At 35.0% G+C, this 20218-nt stretch overlaps 3 protein-coding genes across 8 annotated transcripts in view; all 3 read right to left on the reverse strand.

The window, feature by feature from the left end:
• Positions 1-55: 55 nt before the first annotated feature.
• LOC137001233 (cytochrome P450 4c3-like) overlaps positions 56-20218 on the reverse strand; it is a 32672-nt gene continuing 12509 nt past the window's right edge. The window contains exons 1-12 of one of the 6 annotated variants that reach the window (XM_067359744.1): positions 15310-15391; positions 4473-4654; positions 4141-4247; positions 3183-3273; positions 2867-3052; positions 2671-2740; positions 2476-2602; positions 1921-2103; positions 1777-1845; positions 1382-1544; positions 1113-1292; positions 56-384 (exon numbers count right to left, since the gene is read on the reverse strand). In XM_067359744.1, the coding sequence (XP_067215845.1) occupies positions 218-384; positions 1113-1292; positions 1382-1544; positions 1777-1845; positions 1921-2103; positions 2476-2602; positions 2671-2740; positions 2867-3052; positions 3183-3273; positions 4141-4247; positions 4473-4638 (1509 nt within the window). In that variant the 5' untranslated portion in view covers positions 4639-4654; positions 15310-15391 and the 3' untranslated portion in view covers positions 56-217. Of the gene's footprint in view, positions 385-447; positions 993-1112; positions 1293-1381; positions 1545-1776; positions 1846-1920; positions 2104-2475; positions 2603-2670; positions 2741-2866; positions 3053-3182; positions 3274-4140; positions 4248-4472; positions 5425-15273; positions 15392-20218 lie in introns of those variants that run through there. The other 5 variants (XM_067359737.1, XM_067359746.1, XM_067359739.1 and 2 more) reach the window with 5 other exon arrangements.
• On the reverse strand, positions 5445-10311 carry LOC137001084 (uncharacterized). The gene is made up of 2 exons (XM_067359124.1): positions 6132-10311; positions 5445-6054 (listed from the first exon to the last, which is right to left on the reverse strand). The coding sequence occupies exon 1, from the start codon at positions 9946-9948 to the stop codon at positions 6925-6927; it is 3024 nt and encodes a 1007-aa protein (XP_067215225.1). The 5' UTR covers positions 9949-10311; the 3' UTR covers positions 5445-6054; positions 6132-6924.
• On the reverse strand, positions 10318-12153 carry LOC136997386 (uncharacterized). Its single transcript, XM_067348102.1, has one exon. It carries the CDS (start codon positions 12151-12153, stop codon positions 10318-10320), a length of 1836 nt encoding a protein of 611 aa, XP_067204203.1.

Consider the following 20218-nt stretch of genomic DNA (forward strand, 5'->3'; position numbering starts at 1 on the left):
GAAATACTACGGAAATATTGCAGAATTAAGCAGAAAAAACTAAATTATATTGCAATTATGTGCAAACATCTTTTATTATTGCAGTGATTGCAATACATCAATGTATAATAACATCGTTTAACATTTCGAAATGAAAATTAAACTACCAAGCCATTAAAACAAATAGTAATAATCCATCATTGTAATCATGTTATCAGTTGTCGTCAATCATCGTTTATCAATAATCTTCTATACGAAATATAGATAATTTGATTCCGTCTCGAGATCGTAGTAAAATATCATTTGTTAATTTGATATCTTTTACACTGCCAGTTGCTACAAAGCGAAACCGCCGCAATAAATTTACTATTGCTGCTCCCACGGACAGAAAAGCATATCGTTGACCTTAAGCAAAAATATAAACAAAGTATAAAAAAAAGTATAAAAAAGTTGTTAAAACAACATACTACAATATCTATACGTAAGTATGAGTATACTAAATATTCAATCAAACTCTTTTATTATTTATTTCAAAATATTCAAAATCTAATAGTTTTAAAACATTAAAAATTTAAATTTAAAAAATTATAAACTTCAATAAAATAATAAACGTGTACGTTACGTGTCACGTGTATCACTGATGGTCCACGCTGCTTTCCACTCAGACTGTTTAATATATTAAGTATAAAATGACTACATTCTTATAAAACATTACACAACTTATATTTCTTTTGTTCTACATTATTTTGATAATACATCAATATTAAATTTATTACAATACATATATTTTGAGCTCAAATAATAAATTTTAGAATTTTTTATGCCCATACATCGTGATTTAATAAGACACTGTCGCGCGTAATAAAAGAGTAATTATAAGATTTTAAATTATTATATTACCTTCTTGGAGTAATATATATATATTAATTCTAATTATCTAAAATATTGCAGGAAACACTACGAAAATACTGCACCAGCGTGGGCCATCAGTGGTCAAAACGGCGGAAAAACGGCTTGGAACGTGTTAAATGTGCAAATATTTAAATATGCTATTGGTGTAATATTGATATTTTTTTAATTTTTTAAAATTGATTTACATCATTTTCAAAGTAAAAAAACTTTAAAAAATTTACCTGGGCAATCTCTAAGACCTGTGCCAAATGGAATGTGCGTGTAACGTTGACGACTTGACGAGTTTTCGGGCGAGAATCGTTCAGGAATAAATTCCTCTGGTTTATTCCAATATGCAGGATTACGATGAATAGTAAACACTGGTATTAGAACGTAACACCCATTCGGCAAGACGCACGATTCTGAAATCAACGCGTCTTTGTAACTCACAAACTTGTTTTTCTTTATTGTGACTGTTGTGTTACAAAAAAATATTGCACTATACAAATACCCAGTTTAATATCTCCCGTAAGTTGTCGCGCAATTATAGGTGCTACAGGAAACAATCTTAGTGTTTCTTGAATCACCATATTAAGATATCGAATGCTCGTAAGACGCTTAGCATCAATCTTTTCGTTTCCGAATGTAAGCAATATTGCTTTTCGCAGCTTTTCCTAAATAATGAAATACATAATTAATAAAACAGACATCTAAAATAATATTTTAAAAATTAACTAACGTGTCTCATAAGAAATGTAAAAAATAAAATTAATAATTTTAATCTATATATTATATAATTATACATATATGTATACATATGTACAAAATAATTTATGATTATAGTGCAAAGACAAATACAATTTTTCTTGTTTTATGTTCTGCATATCACATTACAGTTTCACTAACTTGTATTTCTGTATGCATTCCCAACAATAGAAAAACAAAGGATGTCAATTCCATAACTGTATTTTGTATCTGTAAAAGATAAATTTATAGTAATCTAAATGTACTTGTACAATTTTTTACTATTTATACGATAAATGACATTACAGCCGCATACAGATTGCGAATATCGTCATTTACGTCTTCATCGCTCACTGCGCGGGATTCACCCGTAGCATCATCAGACAGTTGCTTTACATAGTTCAAATAATTGCTAGCAACGGATTTTGGCTTTTGGAGGATCTCATTATCATAATTTAGAGTATCGCGTTCCACTGATTTCTGCATTATCTACACATTAATGAAATAATATGGTATATTAATTAATAATATGTGTTGACAAAAATTGCTATTATATGTAATATCATTAGAATTATCATGTTTTAGTTAATAATGTTCAATGGCATACGTACGCATATTTTTTTCATCAAAATGAAAAATATGATAATGTAATAAAATAAGTTATATTGTAATTCACGAATCTTATTATCAACTTTTATATGTATTATTATATGCTTGTTGCATTGATAAAAAATAAAAATTTCAAAAATGTGGTATAATATTATAAAACAAAATATAACATAAAAAATTTTGATTAATACCAAATGCACTAAATGTTTTATATGATTAAACAATTAAACAAAAGAAATATTTGAAGCTTACTTTATGAACAAAATTTTGTATTATTTTTTGACCAAAGGATTGTTGTTTCGCGTTATCGCTCAGAGAAAAAATCCATTCCAATTGTAGCCATGGTGTTGCCACTTTTTTATACATATATTTCATCAATCTAAAAAAATAATATATTAATAATTGAAATATAAATCATACGTATTCAATAATACGAGATCTATATACCTTTCTTGCCAGTACAGTAGTTCATCATATTCACCTTCATACGCCGTTCCTTCTATACCTCCAATTGATGCTGTAATATTTTTTAACTTTTATATTTAATTACATCTATAGCATTAATTGTAATTGTATCTATAATAGCAACTTGTTACAAAAATTTGTTATAAATCAACATATGTCATGTTTGCACAATTTTCACCTAAATATATATCAGTCACGTATCGCCCTATGTACGGTTTCATGTCAAACGTATGACCACCAACTTCTTTTTCCAAATAATCCCCACAATAATTGCTATAATTATCAAAAAATTTTACGTAATCAGACACTGACTTGGCATTCAAAGAGGATTGTATTATTTTGCGCCGTAACCTATGAGTTGCACCTACAAATATTAATTATAGTATTCAATAGTAAAAAGTGTAATATTTTATCAATATATTATTATAACTATATAAACAAATATATAAACAAATTAAATAAACATTCGTTGTATTTGAACATAGGCGTAATACCTGAAACTCTGATAATTCCGTTCCCAAGAAGTGGGGAATACAGTTTCATAACTGAGCTTTTGTAATTGCCGTCCACGTTCGCAAGTACGACCTGCGTATTAAAATTCAATATATTATTACAATTAATATTAGGTTATTTCACTTTCTTATTAAACAAAATAATAGAGTTAACATAAAGCAAATAGAGCAAGAGCCGGATCGAGTTGCTCAAAAATTTATTTTTTATTACAAATTATTACATACGTTTCGGCCAATGGATGTGGCCATCTGTGATAAGAACCATTAAGCGTTCTTATCAACGCTTCTCTACTTATGTACTAAAAAATTTTTTTTTGTTGTCAATTTTACACTGAAGATGGCCACATCCATTGGCCGAAACGTATGTAATAATTTGTAATAAAAAATAAATTTTTGAGCAACTCGATCCGGCTCTTACTCTATTTGCTTTATGTTAACTCTATTATTTTGTTCAATATATTATATCAGCGCTCGGAATTAGTTGCACATTTCGGGCCAATTCAAGAGACGACGCCTCCTGTTCCCCCACTACCGCCCGGCCGCTGGCGGTCGAGCCGCCAATAGCTCTGGCGCAGGAGCGTTTTATATAAGAAATAGGCTCGGTTGTTGAGGCACCTCTCAAAAAATAGTAATATTTTCTTTGCTACATAAATAATGTTTATTTTCATTAATAATTAAATATATATATTATGTATTAATGAAAATAAACATTATTTATGTAGTGAAGAAAATGTTACGATTTCCTGAGAGATGCCTAAACAATCTAGCCTATTTCTAATATAAAACGCTCCTGAACCAGAGCTATCGGCGGCTCGGCCGCCAGCGGTCGGGCGGTAGTGGGGGGGGACAGGAGGCGTCGTCTCCAGAATCGGCCCGAAATGTGCAATTAATTCCGAGCGCTGTATTATATTATTAAAATAATTATTTTTTCTAAACTTACCTTATAATCCTCGGGTTTTGCGAGTAGTACAAATAAATCTGTTCCAAAACAAAAACGGCTAGGGCTTCCATATTTTTTGTTAAACGTTAACAAATAATTTACTAATTCTGCAACGTTATATTTTACATTTGATATTGTTTACACAAATGTGATTGTTATTGTTTGAACATAAATTATTTTTCCTTGTATTATAAAGTTACATTAATTAATTAAATAAATAAAAATATAATATTTAAATTATAAACATGAGAAAATATATTTTATGTTAAAATATTAATATTAAGTTTGGTTAATCTATTGTAACATTTTATAATTAAGAGCATTTTATTTACCTTCATATTTCCAAGCAATTTGCAGCGTTTTGACAAACACTGTCAATATAGATTCACCAGGCAACGAAAAGGCAAATTGCAAATTTCTTTTTAATTTGTAATATTTTTTCTTGTTAAGTTCGAAAAAATACACAAGCAACAATATTATGACTATTACGAAAAGCATATCTGTAAAGATGTGTCTGAAATAAATATTAAATATTAAATCTTTTTTAAACTTAACTTGTAATATTTGTAGTATAAATATGCAATAAATAAAAAATTAACAAATAATCTGGAGTAAAGGGCGAAAAGAGCCGTTGCTAGGTGTTTGTGCATAAAATTCAAATTATATTATGAGAATTACAAAGTTACAATCAAACGTTTCTGCCTATGTTAGGCCTTCTTCAGTGTCATTACGAAAAAATATATAATAAAACGGTGTCTTGCTTGTCGAAACATTAAGAAAATAAATAAACAACGCAGAGAATTCTTCTTTGTAACTAAAATCCAATATAGGAAGATAGACAAATGGAACTGCAACAATATTGTCCTTGTGAACTGACATTTTTGGTATTATTTTATAAATAATTGTGCAAACAACAATACATACTTATAATCAACCTCTGTTCCGTATGTCCAGAAAGTATGGAAGAGCTAGAGAAAGATATTGTCTCACAATTCGACTTTCACATTCATGATAAAATTATTTTATTATAAATTAAAACCGAAGTGTCAAAGATAAAAAAAAATAAATAGGTAAACTAAGTCGAATGGTTAAGAAGGTAATGTGCAGACAAAATTCCAGTTCCGATTTTTTATGATACCTTTTGTAATATCTATTGCTAATGATTTCATCTCGATTGCTAGAAACTCGGATTTCAAATTAGCCTTTTCAATTCCGAAAAATCTTAAAAGATTCACTGTAAAAAATTGCCTAAAAATTCAGACACATTTTTGTCTGAATTTTCAGATCTGGGTGCCTGAAAAGTAATTTCAGACAATCTGTCTTAATTATCAGAGTAGTTTCTCTGAAATTTAGAATAGTGGCGCGTTTGTCCGAAATATTTAGAATTGGTGTCCAAAAAATTAGACAACATATTTGAAAACAGTTGCTTTGTACTGCTGGAACTCTGACAGAGCTCGAGGTCGCCGAGTAAAGTTTCCAGAACAGGTATTGTCCAATTCTTTTAAACGAACGTCGATTGCCTCAATGTCGGCAGCACGTAACTTGCCATTTTTACAACCAAATTTTCCCAACACCCATGCTTCGATGCACTTTTTCATTATGCCAAGGCAAATGGAGTGCATATATTCAAATGGTACTCGTGTAACCATGCGTATATTTAAGTCTTCTAAAGGGCTTTTCATGTCCTTATGATGGTCAGTGTCAGTCCTAAAATTATAGTTTTCATCTGTCCGTTTTACGTGATTAACGCCAAGGAATACATTATGTCGAGTGCCCTCAATTACTGTACCCGTAACGTTGCGTTTTGAGCATGGCATCGAAGACATATGTCCTTTGTGTTGTAATACAAAGGCCCGGGCAGGGGCATCAGCAATAAAGCACTCAAACGTTACGGGAATAAGTTTATCCTTAAACCTGAACATATATCTTTAGGTATATTTTTACTATACAATCAAGAATTAAAGAAAATAATAAAGGTTCGAGCGGCTCACCAATGTCGTACACCAAAATATTTGATTAAATTAATACTTCCAATTTATTCGTTTCTTCTTCTTTAGATTTCACCTGTCGGAATATTATGTTAGGTTATGAGTATTCCTCTGTGTTTTATGACCTGAAAGGAAAAGAAACAAAACATGGCCTTTCGACAGAATGATTAAACAAAAGCCGCTTTGTGTCGTAAGCGTGATGAAATCGCACGATGCCACGTTGGCCTTGACCGATAATACAATGCCACTTTGGCTGGACGATAGTTCAATGCCACTTTGACCTTGACCGATAATACAATGCCACTTTGGCTGGACGATAGTCTAATGCCACTTTGGCCTTGACCGATAATACAATGTCACTTTGGCTGGACGATAGTCTAATGCCACTTTGGCCTTGACCACGCGGTGACTCGATAAATGTCTCGGACCGTCCCGATGTTTGTTGAGAAACAACGGGATGGAATCTGGGCTCAAGTCCGAGAAATAGGTTCCCACGCCATTAAGGACTTTCTGTCGAGATCACCTTGATAACTTTGCCCATTTACGCATCGAGGACACTTCGTCCGTTTTTCGTACCGAGGACACGTTGCCCTTTTACGCAGAGATCTCAGACGCACGCAGAAAAACAATAGAATAAACAACTGCTTCTTTTTCGGAAGCGAGACATCGGACGTTCGCGTCACGCCGGTGCCACTCGCTGTCGCACACAGCGCCGCAGTACCGAGCGCCGCCTACATCCTTTTTTATTTCTAACATTCTGCCCGCCTTCGTAAACCTGGTTGACGAACGAAGAAGGCTAATCCTTATCAGTTGGAAGTAGGCAGAGTTTCGTAATTGGTCTCTTCATCTCGGAGGTTTGTGTCTTGACTGTAACTACTCTCACTAATCCGTCCGAGCCAGGGTGAATCTTGACGACCCGTCCCATAGGCCACTTTGCAGGTGGGTATCTCTCATCTACGACCAGCACCATTGACCCTTCAGTGATGGAGCGAGTAGCCTGATTCCACTTATAAATGGAGTGATAACGTTGGAGGTACTCAGTGGACCATCGTGTCCATAATGAGTCAAGCATCTTTCTAAGGAGTTGCCATCTTGATAGGCGAGAGGTTTTTTCGTTGTCAAGAGATGGTTCAGGGATCACGGTAGGTGCGCAACCCATCAAAAAATGGCCAAGTGTCAGGACTGTTAGATCGTCCGGATCGTCTGTCAACGCACTCAATGGCCTGGAGTTTAGGATCGCTTCGACTTGTATTAAAAGGGTATTCATTTCCTCATACGTGAGTAGGGTGTTTCCAACTACCCTTTTTAGATGGTACTTCATAGATTTGACTCCCGCTTCCCATTTGCCTCCAAAATGAGGAGCTGATGGAGGGTTAAATTTCCAGAGTGTTCCGTCCTTTGATAATAACGTTGCCAAATTTTGTGCTTCCTTAGACGCTGAGGAAAAGAGTCGTTGAAGTTCTGCGTTTGCTCCCTTGAGATTGGTGCCGCAATCACTGGTAAGAGTGGCGCAGACTCCCCGTCTACTTGTGAAGCGCTTGTACGCCGCTATGAAAGCGTCAGCTGTATAGTCAGTGACTAACTCCAAATGCACCGCCGAGGTAGAGAAGCATACGAAAAGAGCTACGTAGGCCTTGTATGTACGAGCGTTCTTTGCCCTCCATGTCTTAATGATGACAGGGCCTGCATAGTCCACTCCCGAGTGTAGAAACGGTCGTGATGGAGTGACTCGCTCAGGAGGCAATTGCCCCATCAGCTGTTGCGCCTTTTTTTGTCTGAATCTGGCACAGATGACGCATTTGATGATGTGACGTCTTACTGAGGCTCGACCTCCGATAATCCAGAATTCCTCTCTAATGAAGGACGTTGTAAGCTGAGTTCCTCCGTGAAATGATCGAAGGTGGGATTCGGCTATCACAAGAGATGAGAGCCTTGAGTTCCGTGGTAGTAGTGCAGGATGCTTGGCATTATCAGACAAGTTTGATGAGCGAAGACGTCCTCCGACCCGAAGTATTCCAACGGCATCAATATAAGGTGTGAACCGAATTAGAGAGTTGGATTTGGGTAGCACCTTACCTTCAGACAGTAACTTCAATTCACGTTGGAATGTGGCACGCTGTACTTCTCTGATCCAAAACTGTTTAGCTAAATGGAGTTCCGTTGGGGATATCGGAGTATGAGTCGGCGTGTTAGGTAGTAGTTTAAACCTTGCTACCGCTCTCTGGCATATGACAGTAATACGCAACAGTCTGCTTAGGTCTGAATACCGATCTAAAAGGTCCCATGGCTGGGGTGATGCTATATGAGCATTATTGACCCTAATGGGTCGCTCTTCAAGCTGTTCTCCGGTAAAATTTCTCTCTGGAGCTGAAGGCCAAAAAGGTGATGACTGAGAGAGCCATGTCGGACCATGCCACCACATGGTCATGTGTGCAAGTTGAATGGGTGTCATTCCTCTAGTGGCAAGGTCGGCTGGATTCTCGTTGCCGGGAACAAAACTCCATTTTGCCTGAGGCAATGTATCCTGTATGAAGTATGTTCGATTCTGTATAAACTCCTTCCAACGTGATGGACAACCTTTAATCCAAGTGAGCGTTATGGACGAATCTGTCCATAAATAGACCTTAATTTCTTTCCTGTTGAGCACTCGTAGTACTTGAGAGACCAGTTTTACTAACAGGACAGCTCCTGAGAGTTCTAAGCGAGTTATGGTTAGCTTTTTCAAAGGAGCTACTTTGGTTTTAGAACACACGAATTGAATTGCGACTTGTCCTTCTGAAGAGGTGGATCTGCTATAGACCACGGCGGCCATAGCGTCAGATGATGCGTCACAAAACCCATGAATTTCTAACAGAGAAGACGCATCGGTACCAATCCATCTTGGAAACCTGAGTTTGTTCATATCTTGACAACTAGTGATGAATTTAGTCCACTTGCTATTTGCGATAGGTGGTAAAGGATCATCCCAGTCAATTTTCATTGACCACGTTTCTTGAATTAATATTTTCGCGGTTATGATGACGGGTGAGAGAAATCCGAGTGGATCAAATATTCTTGCAGTTGTTGAGAGCATGATTCGTTTTGTGATGGTGTCCGTGGGGACCAGATCTAAATGAAAATAAAAGATATCCTTGCTTGGATCCCACATTGAACCAAGGGAATATATCATGAGATTGTCGTCAGTCTTAATTTTGTGAGAATCAAGGTGATTCTCAGGTGAAATTTCCTCCAAAATGTTAGGATTATTACTAATCCACTTTCGTAATGGGAAACCGCCCGCCATGCAGAGCTGATTTACTTGTTTCACGCATTCTTTAGCCTCAGTGATTGAATCAGCGCCTCCGAATAGATCATCTACGTAGCGACCTTTGGTCATAGTGAATATTGCTTGAGGAAATCGTGTACCTTCATCTTTGGTGAGCTGTTGAATAACTCGTAGCGCTTGGAAAGGTGCACAGACCAATCCGTAAGTAACAGTTGTAAGTTCAAAGGGAACTAATTGATGGTTCTGATCCTCCCAGATAATACGTTGATATTTCCAATCATCAGGATGTACGTTAATCTGTCTGAACATTTTTTCAATGTCAGCCGAGAAGACGTAACGAAATTGTCTGAACCACAACAACACGTCGAATATATCCACTTGTAATTTCGCACCTGAGTGTAAGATATCATTCAAGGAGTACCCTGATGTCGTTGATTTCGATCCGTTGAAGACAACTCGTAATTTGGTGGTGTTACTAGTCTCCTTCCAGACACCATGATGAGGTAGATAGTAGGCATGTGGGGGAACGTATGTCGAGTCCGATACTTGTCTCATGTGTCCTAGTTTCTGATATTCCGTCAAAAATTCGACGTATGCTTGTGCATACTTAAGATCTGTAGCACAACGTCGAAGTAACTTGTTACAGAGAAGGTTAGCCCTCTGTCTAGAGTCACCTAGCTTCTCGACTGAGTTCTTGAATGGTAGTCTAACGATGTATCTTCCAGTGGAGTTTCGAGAATGTGTTGTTTTAAAATGTGTCTCACACTCTTGTTCCTCAGGTGTCAATGATGAACGATGTATTGCTGGAACGGACTCTAGCTCCCAAAATCTTTGCAAGATTATACAAAGATTTTTATCCGGAGAAACATGATAGCTTGAAAAGGACGATTGAGAGAGACCTGTGCCTGTTGGGCCTGAAACGATCTAGCCTAATGTGGTAGATTGGGCTATAGGAGTGTTTGCCTGACCTCTAATGATTCCTTCATTTAGAATCTGAGCGTATACCTCTGCTCCCAGCAAGAGATCTATCGGACCTGGTGATGAGAAGTGAGGATCGGCCAACTGTAGTCCTTTTAGATGAGTCCATGAATCTTGATGACTTTCCATGGTAGGAATTGAGGAAGTGAGGCTGGGCAATATATGTGCGGAAATGGTAGTCTCAAAATTTGAGTCAAAGTGTGGCTTAATCCTGAAGTGAACGAGCCCTTTGGTCTTGTTAGAAGATTGAGCTCCAATTCCGACCAACGGAACCGAAGAGCGCTGGCGTGATATTTTAAGTCGTTGGACTAATCGTTCCGTTACCAATGAAACCTCAGAGCCTTGGTCTAACAATACCCTTGCTTTAGTAGTGTGTCCATCAAGACTTATGATCCGAATTTGAGCCGTTGCTAACAGTGTTTGCGCTTGAAGCGATCCATGACAAATATTGGAATGTAAAACTCTCGCTTCCGTTGTTCGTTCAGTGCTATCTGATGACTTAGTAGGTTTTTCATCCTTATCTCCTGATGCAGTTGCTTGCGAAGGATCATTGTGTATTGAGGTGTGATGCTTTTTGCCACATTTCCTACATCGTCTAGTAGAAGGGCAGTTAGCGATTCGATGGGATCCTAAGCAGTTATAGCACAGTCGATATCTCGCAATTAAAGAAAGCTTTTGAGTTCGAGACTTGCTGGTAAATTCATTGCACATAGCAGTTTGATGTTTGCCGGTGCAGATGTTACATCCGAGAGTATTGTCTGATTTATTCTCCTTTTGCTTCCCTTGGAAATGAGTTTTAAGGCCTTGAGAATGTGAGTCAGATTTCCCAATTTTTGATTTCTCAAATGCTTGTAGTGTTCGTAGCCGGGTGATCAGGAATCCCATGAACTGAGTCCACGTGGGTGGATCCGTAGTATTTTCTAGATACTGTTCCCATGCCTTTATTGACTCGTTGTCAAGTTTCTGGGTGGCAATAAAGACTAAAAAATCGTCACAAGCCGAAACCGGTCTGCCCAGGAGTTCCAAAGAGCTGTAGACTTGCAATATATTAGTATACAATTGTTCCAGCTCCCTTGCTGACTCTTTTATGATCTTCTTCAAATTTAGAAATGCATGTAAAGCTGCATTGACCAGAAGACGCTTGTTCTCATAGAACGATGTCAGATTCTGCCATGCTTTCTCAAAGTTGTCTCCACTAATCGAAACATTTTTGAGATGACGAGCAGCAGATCCAACTAGACTCGTTTTCAAGTATTGCAATTTCTCGACTGCTGTAAGCGTGGGATGATTCAAGACCAGTGATTGAAATAAATCCTTGAAAGAGAACCAGTCAGATGGTGTTCCGTTGAATTTCGGAATGTCTATCCGTGGTAATCTCGCTTGATAAGATACCACTATAGGATTAGAAGATGTCGTGCATAACGATTGAGAGGGTGTACTCTCCTTGCCGATTATTTGATCAGATTCCAATAGAGATTGTAGTCTTCCACAGTTGGTTATGTAATTCTTCCGTGTTGTGGTGAACAAGTTGTCGGAAAAATAGATGTGCTCCCTTATTTGATTTTCTTCCTCTAATTTCAACTTTGTTATTGCAATATTTATCGCGTCATGTATCGTGGCAAATTTCTGCCAATCTTCTCTTAATACATTTAAACGTAGAAGTATTTCATGATATGAAGTATGAGTTATGTCATGTTCAATCAAATCATCATAAGTATCGGATATTAACTTTGTCAACTCAATTTGCTGCTCTATACGAGCTTCGATGTGAGAAAGTCTCATTTTTAAAAACTATTTAATGTCGAATCAAAAGAATCCGGCTCGAAGGACCAAAATATGTATAGACATGAGCTAGTGCGCTTAATGACCATCAGAAAAAAGGGTGAGAAATGCAGAATGGAATTATACCGAATGATCTGATAACTCGTCGAAGCAAAAGAAAACCATTCATATACTATAATCAAGATAATTATTATTTTAAGATTGAGTTGACAAAATTACAAATGCACAGATTAGCATATATCATAAATTACAATGCAAAACATAAAAATGATAACGCATGGTATTGAACAATCAAAGACAATGAAAATCTTGTTATTGTTTTTAAGAAAGTATAAAATTATAGATACTTTATGGCGCCATGGCAAAACTAGCATTTGAATGCGTAACAATTGTAATATAACTAAGTAGGAGAACGAAAGCGCCTGCAATCGGCTATTATTTATAATCAGTTATGTATCAAAATTAAGAAACTAACATTTAATTAAAAGGATGTGAGAATTCTGTCTCAGAGATACGTTAATAAAGCAAGTGACAATGCGTTATCCACCAATGAACATATATCTTTAGGTATATTTTTACTATACAATCAAGAATTAAAGGAAATAATAAAGGTTCGAGCGGCTCACCAATGTCGTACACCAAAATATTTGATTAAATTAATACTTCCAATTTATTCGTTTCTTCTTCTTTAGATTTCACCTGTCGGAATATTATGTTAGGTTATGAGTATTCCTCTGTGTTTTATGACCTGAAAGGAAAAGAAACAAAACATGGCCTTTCGACAGAATGATTAAACAAAAGCCGCTTTGTGTCGTAAGCGTGATGAAATCGCACGATGCCACGTTGGCCTTGACCGATAATACAATGCCACTTTGGCTGGACGATAGTTCAATGCCACTTTGACCTTGACCGATAATACAATGCCACTTTGGCTGGACGAAAGTTCAATGCCACTTTGACCTTGACCGATAATACAATGTCACTTTGGCTGGACGATAGTCTAATGCCACTTTGGCCTTGACCGATAATACAATGCCACTTTGGTTGGACGATAGTCTAATGCCACTTTGGCCTTGACCACGCGGTGACTCGATAAATGTCTCGGACCGTCCCGATGTTTGTTGAGAAACAACGGGATGGAATCTGGGCTCAAGTCCGAGAAATAGGTTCCCACGCCATTAAGGACTTTCTGTCGAGATCACCTTGATAACTTTGCCCATTTACGCATCGAGGACACTTCGTCCGTTTTTCGTACCGAGGACACGTTGCCCTTTTACGCAGAGATCTCAGACGCACGCAGAAAAACAATAGAATGAACAACTGCTTCTTTTTCGAAAGCGAGACATCGGACGCTCGCGTCACGCCGGTGCCACTCGCTGTCGCACACAGCGCTGCAGTACCGAGCGCCGCCTACATCCTTTTCTATTTCTAACATAACTAAAATCCAATATAGGAAGATAGACAAATGGAACTGCAACAATATTGTCCTTGTGAACTAACATTTTTGGTATTATTTTATAAATAATTGTGCAAACAACAATACATACTTATAATCAACCTCTGTTCCGTATGTCCAGAAAGTATGGAAGAGCTAGAGAAAGATATTGTCTCACAATTCGACTTCCACGTTCATGATAAAATTATTTTATTATAAATTAAAACCGAAGTGTCAAAGATAAAAAAAAATAAATAGGTAAACTAAGTCGAATGGTTAAGAAAGAATGTGCAGACAAAATTCCAGTTCCGATTTTTTATGATACCTTTTGTAATATCTATTGCTAATGATTTCATCTCGATTGCTAGAAACTTGGATTTCAAATTAGCCTTTTCAATTCCGAAAAATCTTAAAAGATTCACTGTAAAAAATTGCCTAAAAATTCAGACACATTTTTGTCTGAATTTTCAGATCTGGGTGCCTGAAAGTAATTTCAGACAATCTGTTTTAATTATCAAAGTAGTTTCTCTGAAATTTAGAATAGTGGCGCGTTTGTCCGAAATATTTAGAATTGGTGTCCAAAAAATTAGACAACATATTTGAAAACAGCATCTGTCTAAAATTTCAGACATGCTGTGGTTTTATAACCCGATGCGTAAATGTTTGCGCAGTAGCAGTGTAACAAATGCAGTTGAAGCAGTCTTAACTGACGTCGCGTCGTGGAATCCAGTACGGAATATTAATTAGGCTGATGGCACAGAACGAGATGTAAGGCGTAGTCGTGGACGTATGGTAAGGCAGAGAAAAACGTAAGTCGTGAAAAGTTATTGTGTAAATACGTTTCACGACTTACGTTTTTCTCTGCCTTGCCATACGTCCACGACTACGACTTACATCTCGTTCTCTGTTGTAGGCGTCAAAGAATTAAAAAGCCGACCGGGTTTTGAACTCGGGATCCCTCGTACCACAATCTAGCACTTAGCTTGCTGCCCCACAACAGCTCCACTACTTTCCTATTTAATTCAACCGCCTACCAAATATCTAAACAAGTCTTACTAGACTTTATACTCCTACACTGTCATCAGTCTTACATCCAAAAAGTTTTATGATCACGTGGTGTTTGTGTTTTTTAATGAAATATATGTATACCAGTGAAAAACAAGTTTGATTATAAGTATGTATTGTTGTTTGCACAATTATTTATAAAATAATACCAAAAATGTCAGTTCACAAGGACAATATTGTTGCAGTTCCATTTGTCTATCTTCCTATATTGGATTTTAGTTACAAAGAAGAATTCTCTGCGTTGTTTATTTATTTTCTTAATGTTTCGACAAGCAAGACACCGTTTTATTATATATTTTTTCGTAATGACACTGAAGAAGGCCTAACATAGGCAGAAACGTTTGATTGTAACTTTGTAATTCTCATAATATAATTTGAATTTTATGCACAAACACCTAGCAACGGCTCTTTTCGCCCTTTACTCCAGATTATTTGTTAATTTTTCGGAGTCTTAATATTATTATTAAAATAAAAAATGGTTATTAAATACTCATTTTTCTTGTAAATTGTTCGATAATTCCTTATTTTTAAATTTTTAATAGACTAAAATATTCGTGTAGACTAATTTTCTAAACTATTATGTAATTAATTTAATAAATTAAAACTAATTTAATTATTACATAGGTTTTATACGATTATTGCTTTTTAAAATTTACTGTTTGAAATGATAGACAGTTTAAATGTGACAAGCAGATAGTGCACACCGCGGTAGTTACATTGCAACTGAAAATCCAGTTGTAGAACCAGTCTTTTATAAATACTGGAACAATATAGGCGCGCGCACTTATTTATTCATCATAACTCTCTAGTAGAGAATTCTAGTAGAGAGATCTATAGTATAGATCTTGACCGTCTCTCTATAGATCTTGGTGTGAATGTGCGTGTGGGCTGGCGCAAAAGATGCATGCGATCAGCTGATTGGGCCAGCTGGCTGACCGTGCGGACGGGGGACTACCGATAGAGAGGAAGTACAGAACTACTTCGGAATCCGACGAATAAAGAATAAGAAAAGGAATCTCTGTCTAGTTTGTTCGTGTCCTGACAATCCACCTACATATGTATATGTATATACATATATATATATATTGTATATATATATATATATATATATATATATACACACACAAACACAAACATATGTATACAAATTCAATACTTTAAAGCTATTAAGATTTTTCAAAATTTTTAATAAAAACAGTTTGCAGGATGTTTTAAGATTTTTGATCATTCTTGATTTGATTAAAAATTTGCAAGTACGAATCTATTTGTGGTAGTGATAGTATATCCTATCACTAAATATATACATAATTTTGTGTTTTAAAATATATGCAAAAATAATAATATCGACAAATATTGATAAATTATATGTATACTCATCAAAGAATGTATAAAATTAAAAAGTTTTGAAATCGGTCATATCAGATATTTTTATATAAGTTACATTCTGTTGTAAATTGTAAGTCTAATAATTTAACCATGTATTCTTAATTCCTTAACATTTCAGCACAATTTGATGAACAAACATAACATTCAAAACTTGCTCTCTGAATACTTGAAGATACTTGGAATTTAAAATGTAATATTTTATAATACTTAGGATAATTTATGAAGCGCTTTTCATAATAACGAAAACATGGATTATTACAAAGGAAGCAATGTCTTTCATTATCCATATATCTGATCAATCCTTCAGGTGAACCATAATTTGTATAATCTAATCTAAAATCGTCAAGATTATTAAAAATATTGAAATAATTTTGATTTACACAGTATTTTTCAAGAGCCCAGTTAAATATAATTAAAAACATCGAAATAATAGCAACAAACCCATATTTCAGGATAACTTAAGCTGAACAATCCACAAGACTTGGCACTTCCAAATTTGTAGTCAAATCATCACCACTATCATCATCACTATCATCATCAGTATCGTCATCACTATCGTCATCTATCATCAAATTAAATGGAATTCCATCAACATATATATACGGCTTTAAATGTGACACACTTCCTGGTAAATATAACAAATCATTGTTGGACAAATCAAGAAATATTAAATTTTTTAGATTTGCGAGACTTTGTGGTAAACATTTTAACTTATTGCCACCAAGCCATAATGTAATTAAAGCATTTAGTTTTCCAATTTGTGGCGGTAATTCCTTTAACTAAAAATAATTAATATTTTTATAATTTATTAGTAGATAATAAATATAAACCAACCTTTTTATTTTCTTATAATAATTTTGGTTCTTTTTATGATGTTTTGATAAATAAATAGTGCAAGTCTTACCAGATTGTCCGATAGATATAATATTATCAATTTATTTCTGACTTCAGTTTGCTCTAGCCATTCCCACGCTTTGCGATTATACTTTCCAAGGTGATTAGATGAAAGATCAAGATACATAAGATGCGGCAAAGTATCCAACTCTTTTGGTAAAAAATTAATTTTGTTTCTGCTTATGTTTAACGACTGTAGATTTTTCAAACACGTAATTTGTAATGGAAATTCAGTCAACTATGTATAATAGTACATTGTTAGTGTCTCAATAAACGGTCTCAGTAAATTCTATTAGAGTTATACCCTTTATTTTTAAATAGCAATTTATTTAACCAGTTGAAATAATAAAATGCCAGTAATTAAACAGCGCAACTTACAAAATTGCCACATATGTTTAAGTGTCTAACAAGGAAAGGGACCCAAGTGTCCCCCTCCGATTTTAACGAGCTTTAAATATGTTGTAAAGTAGCTCAAAATAAGAGACACGTATTTTTTTTTATGTGCTTTCTCGCACGTTTAGGGTTGAAACAACCCCTACGAGTTAAAACGGTTTTTTTGGTTTTGACTGAATATCGTCAAAACTGTAAGAGATATCAAAAAATGTTTCGAATAAAAGTTGCATGGTCTTTTATGAGCTTTATAACCGCGTAGCTCGATTTTTAAAAAATTTTATACTTTTTAATTTATCCTCACCCCTTCTAATTATTTTTACGAATTTCAAAATTTTTGCTATGACAAAAGTTGTAGCATTTTTTACGCTGAATACAACCATATATGATTTTATTATGTTTCAAAATTGCATCTTTCAAAAATGAGCTGTCAATGTCGCACTATATGCGTCGCGCTGCGATATATGCATATATATGCATAACGCATCGTTTGTGCCGCTTGTGTAATCGATGTTTGTCGCGCATGTGTAATTGATAAGATGAATAAAATTAGAAATAAAGATTAGCATGTTATGAAGTATTCGGAAAAATGTTCTGATCAAAGAACAAAGTTCACTAAAGTTGTTGCCAAGGCATCTCCTCTATATTACACTTTTATAGTTATACTAGAACAATACAAGCGCGCGCTGCGCCCGTGCACTTATTATAATAATTTAATAATTATGAAATCTAAATATTTTAATAAAATTTTTAAAATTTTAAATAACCGTCAAAATAATCTTTGCTCTTAAACTGTCAGAATAATCGAGATAACCAATCAGCGTCGCGGATAAGCGTCAACAATACTTTTGATACATTCAAGTATCGATTTTTCATGCCTTTTTTAAGAGTGGATTATATCGAAAGAGAAATAAATAAATAAAAATCTTACAATTAAAATGCAATTTATTGTTTTTCAATGGTAATGCAAAAAAATCCAATTAATTTCAGGTTTTTCTATTAATCAATACTAGAAACATTTGTTTGTTTATTATTTTATTTCTTTTATAATAATATATGTCGAAACAATTACAACTTTACCTTCAACAATAACATACTACATATATTGAATATAATACATATATTAACATATATTAAAAACAGATGAATTTATGGAACAAACGTATCACAAAGGTGATGTTCGTGAAAAAAGTGATTTATACAAAGTAACTTTTTGCACCATGCGCAAGTAATTATTGCAGGTGCGCTACAAATATCGCATGTTGGTTTTGACTGTTTATGAAAACAAAATTCCACTGGTGTTTCGAATTCTTCGGGCTTATTTATTACGTACCCGCTTTTATACCATGCGTATTTCAATAAATTTCTGAATCTTGGCGATGAAAATTGATTATGAGTCAATGACTGTAATTTTAAAATGGTGTTTCTTACATGCAGATTGACTTCCAGACCTAAAAGCATTACAGTATCAGAAAAGTGTCTAATAAAATTCTTCCACAAACGAAAACCATATACATCCAATGGTTGTATTTTTCCTGTTGTTCCAGCTGGTATAGTCAACAAAATAATATCTTCTGTGGATTCTGGTTTAGATTCTTGAATAATATTTGGACAATGACCAAAGTTTAGTCCATGAATCTAGTAGTAAAACAGATTTTGGACCTACATTTGGAAAAAGTACGTCTTGCAACCAAATTTTAAATAATGCGCTGTTAATTTTCCGGATTTCGAAGCCGTAACAAAAATATTAGGTGCCTTAAACATTGTTTCTTGCACTCTGGGACCAAATGTTCCACTAACTTCTTTCAGTACAATAAAAAGAGGCGATAATAATCTACCATCGGCTGAAACAGTAGGTTATATAGTATAGCTATGCGTAGTTGCCGATACGGATTGTACTGCAGATTCAATCTTTTTTGTTCCTTTATATGCCAATGTACAACCAGCATGAAGTTCTAATTGGAATCCGCTTTGATCACTGTTGTAAATATTTTCAACTCCATATTCTATTATTTGATATTTAACGTTTTCAATAAATGTGTTACATTTTTCTTCAAAATCGACGTTAGGCATTATAGATGTTTTTCTTATAAATTTTGTTATTTTACGAGATACAATATTATGTATTATTTTAAATTTTTGTATCCATCGCGATAAAGCTGTAAATTCTGGTACATTTAAATTTTCCTGTGCCCGAATAGCCCATCGAGCTAAATCAGCGTCGTGAACAATAATTCTATTTTCAAGAGCTGTATGAAAATTATTTAATGTATATTCCGAAATTTGTTTTAATTTTTCGAATCTACTGCCACCTTGATTCACTTGAATTTCTCATCGTCGTAATTGACATAATGAATATTGTTGGAAAGACTTGCGAAAAGATTTTTATTTGTTTTTCCCGCGCCGTAGCCTAATAGTAAGCAAACGCCTATCCGATGGCGCTTTTGTATGTTTTCCGTTTCCGACAATAAAGCTCTCTCTTAGATTGACCGCAAGTGAGTGCACACGTTTTCTTTGTACCTTTGATAAATCATAACAGGTTATGGGCTTAGTACACTCATTGTCAGTTATATTCAGTATTAATTAAAATCGAGTTTTTCAAAGTCGAGCTTCTAGAACACAACAAAAAAAAAGGAAGGAAAAGCGTGGGTTAAGCGACAAACGCGAGAGACAGGTTAACCTGAACCTGAACACGTGGCAAACATGGCAGAAGCAAGCACACAAAATTTAGGTCTAATTGAAAAGTTAATAGGCCGAGAAAATTACAGTACGTGGAAGTTTGCTATGCGAGCGTGCCTAGAAGCCGAAGATCTCTGGGGCTGTATACTCGGTGAAGAAGCGTACACAACGGACACAAAGAAAATGTCTAAGGCAAGAGCAAAAATCGTCCTATCG

This window comes from Linepithema humile, chromosome 1, assembly GCF_040581485.1.
Source record: "Linepithema humile isolate Giens D197 chromosome 1, Lhum_UNIL_v1.0, whole genome shotgun sequence".
Lineage (NCBI taxonomy): Eukaryota > Metazoa > Arthropoda > Insecta > Hymenoptera > Formicidae > Linepithema > Linepithema humile.

What these genes read in the sequence shown, in the direction of transcription:
- LOC137001084 (XM_067359124.1), bottom strand. Translation starts at nt 9,948, where the DNA reads ATGAGACAAGTATCGGACTCGACATACGTTCCCCCACATGCCTACTAT.
- LOC136997386 (XM_067348102.1), bottom strand. Translation starts at nt 12,153, where the DNA reads ATGAGACTTTCTCACATCGAAGCTCGTATAGAGCAGCAAATTGAGTTG.